Below are 9702 nucleotides of genomic sequence, written 5' to 3'. Positions count from 1 at the left end.
CTATGAGCACATTTCTCTGTGAAATCAATACAGCAGAAGCAGAGTTTCAGGAAATAGTCTAGGTGAGAGAGACAGAACAAACATTACAGCAATGCCACGCAAAAAAAGGTTTTCAAAAAAAAAAAAAAAATGACCTTCATCATCAAGTTCAGAGGAAGAGAGAGGGGGAAAAAAGAAACCTGAGACGCAAAGACAGAAAGAGAGAGAGCGAGAGAGAGAGCGAGAGAATGTTAGAAAGAAACGGAGAGTGAATTAGAGTGTCGGAGAGCAGGATGGGGTAACACGAGGACATGTAAACATGCAGTCAGCGTGGATGTGCACCTCTGAGACCAGCAACCTAATAGCTCCCTTTTCACTGAGTCACGTTTTACACACACGCACACGGGCATACACACGCGCACACACACACACGCGCACGCGCGCGCGCGCGCACACACACACACACACACACACACAATTCCACCATGCTTCAGCAGAGCGGAGCAGTGATACACACAAGTGCGTTAAATGTACATTTAAATAAACACACACACTCACACACCCCTCCAAAAAGAAGGAGAAAACACCACACGTATTGTGCGTGCTCAGAACAAGCTGTGTTTCAGCACAGATACGGAAACAATTATGTTTGGCAAGACAAAGGGCCGTCAGTCAGGCTATCAGACAGCACTTCGAGGCGTGTCTTTCTCTCTCTCTCTCTCTCACACACACACACACACACACACACACACACACGTCAGTAAAGGCTATGGGATAGCACTCACCTCCAAAGGGTGTGGGAAACTGAGCCATTGTTCAGTCGGTCAGCTGCAGCCAGGCCGCAGACTCCTGAAAGACAAGAAACAGACAATGCTCATTCTTTTCATCCTCTCTCTCTCTCTCTCTCTGACCACAATACGAAAGGACCGGGAGCAGAGGTCATCTGACAACCAAATTAAAACGGTTTCGTGTTCCAATCGTGTCTAAATCTCTCCTCCTTTCTCGACGGCCTTCGTCTTGAATCTGAAACGTGTTATTCTTGTGAACTCTCCCTCAAGGACAAAACAGGCGTTACAGCTTTGGCTTCATGTAGAGACTGAATGTGCTATAAAAGTTCAAAATAACCAGCGATAGCATTATTTTGTTTTTCTCATTTAACACAGTGCGGCGGAACTGGAAGTGAGCTCACATACTCTCGCCGCGTCGACCTGTGGCAGCTTTAAATATATATGTTACAAGGTACCATGGCAATGACTTTGAGCATTCTTACAAACGAATTCTTGGCCAAATCAACCCGCGAGGAGCGCAGAGCTATCCATTCATTCAAAAGTCTGAGACTCTGTGCTGTCGGAAACATCTCTCGTTGCACGGGCATGCATTTATCACGGATCAGCAAAAGTCATCCCGTGTTTCGCACATTCCAGGCACTTACAGATTCAAACACACACACCCAAACACACTTAACTCTCTCAAAACTGTATAAAGGCCTCTCCTGTGTGTGTGTGTGTGTGTGTGTGTGGTGTGGCAATCAGGTTGGGCTCGTCCTAAAACTTTGCATCTAGACGTCCGTAAATCCAGTTTACAGTAAGAGAAGCCTCAGACCTGGGGCACACCAATCAGGTTATTACCCCCCCCGCTGTGAACAAGGGTCTGAGCTGACCCTGGATCAGTGCATTCCACATCCCACTGCTGTGAACAAGGGTCTGAGCTGACCCTGGATCAGTGCACTCCACATCCCTCTGCTGTAGTTCCAGTCAAGCCACACGGCCTGCATGTTAAGCCTGTTTCATTGAACTCTGGGCTGTCAGAGCGAGGGAGAGAGGATGGAAATTCAGATGAGGGGAGGAGGAGAAAGAAAAGAAGAACAGAATAAGAGATGGGGGGGGGGGGGGGGGGAGAATAGATCCAGAGGAGCGCAATCTGGGACCAGTTATCTCTCAGCTGTGTAAACGCCTGGTGAGCTCTCACCCCTGCCTTACACACACACACACACACACCAGCAGAGACACCCCAGGGCACTAGAGCCAAGGCATTTTAATCAGTGCCAGGCCCCCCCCCTCTCTCCCCCTCTCTCTTTCTCTCTCCCCTCTCTCCCCCTCTCTCTTTCTCTCTCCCCTCTCTCTCTCTCTCTCGCTCTCTCTCGCTCGCCCCCCCCCCATGTCAGGCAGCATGGCTCTCTCACAGCAGGGTCCCCTCCGAGCGGAGACTCAGACAGAGTCTGGGGGAGTATTCATCTGACACACACACACACACACACACACACACACACACACACACTCATTTGTCTCTGCCTCCTACAGGGGACTTCCCACTGACTTCAGTTTAACTGTTACAAAAATGAATAAGCTAAGCATGAGACTCTGGTCGTTTTTGACAATAACAGGTTCACCAGTTTAAAAAGAAAAAGGTTTTCCCAAGAGGTGGCCAGCAGGTCAGTTTCTTTCAGTATTTATATCCTTGTACAGACGCTCCTCTCTGCTCTACACAATACCACGAGAGTCTAAACCAGTCACACACAAACACACACTGCCAGCACAGTACGACCTACACCAGTCATACACAAACACACAGTCAGCACAGTACAACCTACACCAGTCATACACAACCACACACAGCCAGCACATTACAACCGACACCAGTCATACACAACCACACACAGCCAGCACAGTACAACCTACACCAGTCACACACAAACACACAGTCAGCACAGTACAACCTACACCAGTCATACACAACCACACACAGCCAGCACAGTACAACCTACACCAGTCATACACAACTACACACAGCCAGCACAGTACAACCTATACCAGTCATACACAACTACACACAGCCAGCACAGTACAACCTATACCAGTCATACACAGACACACACAGCCAGCACAGTACAACCTACACCAGTCATACACAACTACACACAGCCTACACAGTACAACCTACACCAGTCATACACAACACACACTGCCAGCACAGTACAACCTACACCAGTCATACACAGACACACACAGCCAGCACAGTACAACCTACACCAGTCATACACAACCACACACAGCCAGCACAGTGCAACCTATACCAGTCATACACAACCACACACAGCCTACACAGTACAACCTACACCAGTCATACACAACACACACAGCCTACACAGTACAACCTACACCAGTCATACACAACACACACTGCCAGCACAGTACAACCTACACCAGTCATACACAGACACACACAGCCAGCACAGTACAACCTACACCAGTCATACACAACCACACACAGCCAGCACAGTGCAACCTATACCAGTCATACACAACTACACACAGCCTACACAGTACAACCTACACCAGTCATACACAACACACACTGCCAGCACAGTACAACCTACACCAGTCATACACAACTACACACAGCCAGCACAGTGCAACCTACACCAGTCATACACAAACACACACAGCCAGCACAGTACAACCTACACCAGTCATACACAAACACACACAGCCAGCACAGTACAACCTATACCAGTCATACACAAACACACACAGCCAGCACAGTACAACCTATACCAGTCATACACAAACACACACAGCCAGCACAGTACAACCTACACCAGTCATACACAAACACACACAGCCAGCACAGTACAACCTACACCAGTCATACACAAACACACACAGCCAACACAGTACAACCTACACCAGTCATACACAGACACACACAGCCAGCACAGTACAACCTACACCAGTCATACACAAACACACACAGCCAGCACAGTACAACCTACACCAGTCATACACAAACACACATAGCCAACACAGTACAACCTACACCAGTCATACACAACCACACACAGCCAGCACAGTACAACCTACACCAGTCATACACAACCACACACAGCCAGCACAGTACAACCTATACCAGTCATACACAAACACACACAGCCAGCACAGTACAACCTACACCAGTCATACACAGACACACACAACCAACACAGTACAACCTACACCAGTCATACACAAACACACAGTCAGCACAGTACAGCCTAATGCATCACACCATATGACAACTGGGCTCTTGAGAGCTGATTCACCATTCACTGTATTTAACACTAATACAAACAGAAAAAAAAACCACTAATCACATGTTATCGCCCTGGTAGGTACTCATAGTATGCAAGCAACACCTTTAAGGACCAACACACACACACACACACACACGCACACATACTCACACAAAGTCTATGGACCAGCTGTTCAGGCATGTTTACCAAACACACACAGTGTGCAATGAACTCCACAGTCAACCACATGACCAGGAGAGAAAAAGAATGTCTAAAATGTCGACTTTGTACTTTCAAGTTGATATAGCCATGTCGATCTGTTTGGCGCTCGATTTCTCTGGTGAAACAGTGAGTTTCACTTAAAAACAGAAAACAAAAAAGGTGAGATGGTGTAACTGAAAGCTGCATTCCTCTCGAGTGCAAGACATTTACTCAGAGGCTTTCACATTCTCAACTAGTTGGTGTTTATCTGTGAGACTGTATCATTTGACACTGTAGGGATGCTTAAAATTAGTTCATATTTCATTGCGAGGGGGTTTTGAACAGAGACGACGTGGTCTGTCATTAGATGCTTTCGTTTGAATCGGAAGCGATTGAAGAGTGAGACAGTTGAGTTTCAGCTGAAGCTTTGAGGTGATTTCTTAAGATGGAGGGCTAAAAGCCTTCTTGCGGGCGGAGAAAGCTTGACTCAATGCTGAAGGCATTCTGTTCCACTGATTAAACAGAGCCCTGGTGACTCACTCACACACACACACACACACACACACACACACACACACACACACAGACACACACAGCAGTCAAACACTACAGTGCAAGTGACACTGTCACACTCACAGCAGAACAGGCGCTTGTCACGGCCTTACTAATAGCTTTGTGTGTGTGTGTGTCTGTGTGTGTGTGTAAGAGCGAGAATGAGGGGGATGCTGGGGGGATGCTGGGGGGGGGTGGAAGTCTGTCTTTGAGTGCCTGACCTATTTTCTCTTTGCACTTTTCAGATTCTAATGAGGTTTTTCATTAGCACAATGCTCTTTAACACAACAGCTCCAAACGAAAAGACAGGAAAAGCACAAACACGGCCGCCATTCTGAAAAGGAAACAAAAAAAACTACTGGTTTCGCAAGACTCGGGTTTCAGTGTCATCCCGACAGCCATGACACCGAGCGCAGCTGGCTTCATCTTGCGCAATCCGACAAATTCCTACCTTTGACACGGATCGACACGGGGACGGCCGGAAGCGGCGCCCGACGGCAGGAGACTGCCGCGCCGCGATTGGACGAGGCGGGTCTGGGTCGGGAGTTCAGCTTGCCAAAAAAAAAAAAAAAGAGAGGCCCGGTCAGTTTTATCTGGGGCACCATTTGCATATTCGCAAACCGATTCGGGCCGCGCTCGTAATGACATTAACTACACGGTGGGAAACGTGGTGCAGGAAACAGCGTGTGGGTTTTCCGCCTCAGAATGTAAACAGGTCAGATACGGGGCACGGAAGATGATTTTTTTAAGAAACAGGTCTGGCAAGATTATAAAAAAAAAAAAAAAGTGCTTCATAGATGGCTTTTAGCCCACATGACACGCAATAACGGGTTGAACTTCAGTCTACTAAATAATGACTAATGGAACAAACAAGTAAGAAAATGAAGCACATTTTTCCCTTCCTGTGACAAAATGTAGATCGATCAGAAACAGCGCTTTTTCTTTTTTTTATTTCACGTTTAATTGTGAGCGTTAATAATTGCCGTCGCGAATAGGAGGCAGAAAGGAAGTTCTCAGAACGCGAAAACCGCCGATGGCGATGTTCCAGTGTGAGACACAGGGGGCCAAGACACTTTCAGCACACTTATGTCATACCTCCACCACACTGAAAAAATCACACAAAACTGCTAACACCATAGGAATATCAAAAAAAAAAAAAAAAAAAACGTTTCTAAGAGTCAAACTTGTTTTCCTCAGCTCTAAAAACAGAATCTGCTGGGGCCTTGGCAACAGAGTCTGTATTCATTCCTCCAGAGGTCTTAGCAGTGTTGCACCATTTCATGCACCAGTTGTCTCTTTGTGAGGGCCACAGGGCCAGAGGGAGTGCATTGTATGGCTGGGATGGTGTGTTGTCCAGGGCTAGTCTCACACCAGCTCCTGCTTGTAGTCCAATCCACACGCGGGCTAAACCAAGGCACTGTCAGGGTCTGACTTCCGGATTTAGTCTGAGTGGGTCAGCACGGTAATGATGGACTTTATGCGGTACGCGATGGAGTTTGCCATCGCCGATCCGAGATGAAAGCGATATGCTGAGACGCGTTTGTGACAAATGAATCTCATCCAAGCGGACGGGTCCGAAACTGATCCATTTGAGAAACTGCATCTGAATGCGAGCTGTCTGGACAAACCAACTGCTTCACAGAGACGTCACAGACCCGGCCCCGACCGTTTTTACCGTTTGAAGTCGAGACTAAAGAGTCTGAGAGAGTTTCGACCTTTATAAAAAACCGGCCGCGAATCAGATTCTGAGCGACATCAAACACGTTATCCTCGTTTTCCCTAAGTTTCTGTGCCAACTGGGCCCGATTCTCTTCTCTCCTCTACCGGGCTGACCGACGGGTACGAGGAGAAAAACGATGCCTGCGTGAATCGGCCATTCACGGCCGGGGGGGGGGGGGGGGGGAACCAATAACCGAAGCGTTAAGGTCGAGTCTCCGGTCTCTGCGCATGACTCACGATGCCGCGGGCCCTGTGAGCGTGTGCGCATTTGTATGACGGATTAGCGTCAGCAGCGGCAGCGGCAGTGAGGAGCTTGTTCAGTCTGAGATTGCCCTCTGTCCCTGAACAGATGTGTGCGTACTAAGCCCTGAGCAAAGCCAGAGTCAGTAAACAGCCCTCTGTGTTGGGTGGATAGTCCCTTACAGCGTGAAAAAAAAAAGCGTAAATCACACACAGGGACTTTCACATGGCTGGGATGATGAGGAGCCTGAGAGCAGATACGCTGTAAGCTTACGGATGTCCACAGCTTCTTTTAGCTACAGTGCAGCCCACTGGCTGTTACATCCCCCCCCCCCCCCCCCCCCGGAAAAACATTCTGTAGATCTGTCTTCCATTTTTTTTTTTTTAATTGAGATTTTATCCTTAAGTGGTAGGAACAAGCCTTGATTCTGAGCAAAAAAAGAAAAAAAAGCTCTTACATTTAGTGCCAAAAAGAAAACCAGCATCTTTTTGCCACGCAAAAGTTTGCGCCTCTCTGCTACAACTCACGCTTTTTACCGACACATGTCTACATCGCGTCAGAGAGGAACAGTAAAAAAACAATTAAGATTTTTCCCCAAAAGCAGTTTCCACCTCTGATGACCAGATCTCCTAAACCGTTTCTGAGGTCACCAGCTGCATGTCCGGGCTTCCGCTAGCCGGTAATTAGCGGCTTTTGTCCGGTAAATATCATCAAAACGGCAGTAAACAAAGCTGTTTCCAACCAGACTGTCTCGCAGATAAAACATCGACGCAAACGGATTTCTTTGAAGACGCTGATGCTTGACCTCTCGCGCAAGGAAGATATTCTCCACGTGTCATTATCCTCATATGTTTTGTAATCTTCACGCTGTTTAAAAATCAAGGGATCGAAAGCACGTCTGTTGACCTCCACTTTTCCTCTCATGCCATAGGCCCACGCGCACCTACGCATCTTACACATGTTCTGATGAACTGAGCTGACGAATGAAAGATTTTAAGAGAGGGTTTGATTTGTGACAAACCTGCATATTTCCTAATCCACAAGACAAGACCCAAACAGCAATAACTGAAAGGAAAGAATAAGTTCAAGTAAACCAGAGGGACTTTTTTGTGTTTGTTGACACTTGCGATATTTATCAAGGCTAACTGGAACGCTCGTGTCACATCGAGTTCAGCTTGCCACGGGCTGAATTAAAGCAGAGAGAGGCCTGATCAAAACACAGCTCTCTTCTCTTCGTATTAACACTCGGAAGATGAAGACAAAGAGATACAGGGTTCGTTCTAGACATGACGGTGTTTGAAGGGCATTTTTTGTTTTATCGGACAGATTCGTTAAAAAACACTTTGATATGACAAAGGTTTCCACAATATAGGAAAGGTTCTTAAAGGAACTTTAATGGACATGTTATAGTCAAGCTGACATCTAGAAATCTTTTCCAAAGGAGAAAAAAAGAAATAAAAAAGAGGGGTTGGGGGTGGGGGGCAGGACACCCCAACCCAGCCGCAATTTATCGGCCTAAGACCACACATAGGCATTGGAAAAAATAAAATGTAAAAAAAAAAACAAAAAAAAACCCAGACACCCAGAAAATTAGAAGCAACCTTTTAATAACTGACACCAACTGTGACATCTGAAATGATGAGGCTATAAAAATGTGCAGCAATAATGTAATCTCAAAACTGCCTTGCCCCATCTCGCTATCCAGACACCAGATGAGGTAGAAGTCACTAGACAGCGTCACTGGAACAGCGTAACTACTGATGAATTAAAAAAAAAAAAAAAAAAAAAAGGGCTTGTCTGTTGGTGTGCTTAAAAGGCAGTCAGACTTATCAAACAACTATTTGCTTATCTGATGGAGTGTGAGTCTGTGTCACTGTCGGACCCGCCTCCTTAATGAGAATGCATGGCATAATTCCATGACACGAGTGCAATATATGATTGAAAACACTTAATTAAAGCACTAGTCTAGGACGTTGTCACGTTGAACTGGTCTTGTAATATTCTACAGTGACACCACTTACGATGATCTCCCCCTCCCAATAAAACCTGAGACCCAAACATAAAAATGCTGCTCAGCTTTGGCCTTAATGCAATCTCCCAGCCTGCTCTTCATCCTGTGGAGTAACTGAGTTACAGCCCGAGGCCGAATGACGTTTGTCATTCCGCACACCGTGGACGGTTACGCTCGCGACTTATGCGCTCGGCCCAGACAAACAGTCAGTAGACGTATCGAACCTGCCCTAAATCACGATGCCGTGCGTCTCGTCGGGCCAGCGGAGCGTTCGGCGGGGACCGACCCCTGCTGTGCACGCTGTCTCAGCGATCCTGATCTCTGCTCTCTATCGGTAAGAATGCACAGGAAGTCACAAAGATAAAAGCAAGTGAATGCCTCCATCCGTGGTTAACGACAGATTTGCTTCTATTTCAGCATAATCGAGCCTCGCACTACATCCATTAAGTCCACCACGTCTGATGTGTACACAACAAAAAAACCCTGTGGAGACAACATGACTGCCTATGAGCTGAACTGATACTAAAGAAAAACAAAAGACTGTGCACACACACACACACACACACGCGCACACACACGCGCACACACACGTGCAGCAGTGTTGAGTGTTCTCACTTATCAGGTACTGGCAGTGTGAGAGGTGGGGTGTTAACAGTTTTTAACCTCTCACTGTCCTCTCACTCTCACCGTTCACAAAATACCAACACCTCTTCAAACACACACACCCACACCCACACAGCAGTGATGAAATCAAACGGAAGGAAAAAAAAAAAAAACCCTCCACAAAATAAATAAAAAAATAAAATAAAGATTGTACCAATCATTTTCTCTAAAGCAGGTATGTGGTGTTATGCCTTCATATGCCATTTCAGAGGTGCGGCCTGTGCTGGGGGTTACAGCAGCAGCCAGGCACACGGCAAAAAAACATGACACCCCAAACAGATGACTAGA

General features: G+C 46.8%; 1 protein-coding gene across 1 annotated transcript in view; it reads right to left on the bottom strand.

Moving 5' to 3' along the window:
* The window catches only part of itsn1 (intersectin 1 (SH3 domain protein)), a 30957-nt gene extending 30127 nt beyond the window's left edge, over window positions 1-830 (bottom strand). Inside the window, exon 1 of the mRNA XM_030779545.1 lies at window positions 765-830. Within this exon, the coding sequence (XP_030635405.1) occupies window positions 765-792 (28 nt within the window). The 5' untranslated portion in view covers window positions 793-830. The remainder of the gene's footprint in view (window positions 1-764) is intronic.
* Window positions 831-9702: the final 8872 nt, after the last annotated feature.

Source organism: Chanos chanos, chromosome 7 (genome assembly GCF_902362185.1).
Source record: "Chanos chanos chromosome 7, fChaCha1.1, whole genome shotgun sequence".
Taxonomy (NCBI): Eukaryota; Metazoa; Chordata; class Actinopteri; order Gonorynchiformes; family Chanidae; genus Chanos; species Chanos chanos.
This window is presented reverse-complemented; position numbering and strand designations above follow the sequence as displayed.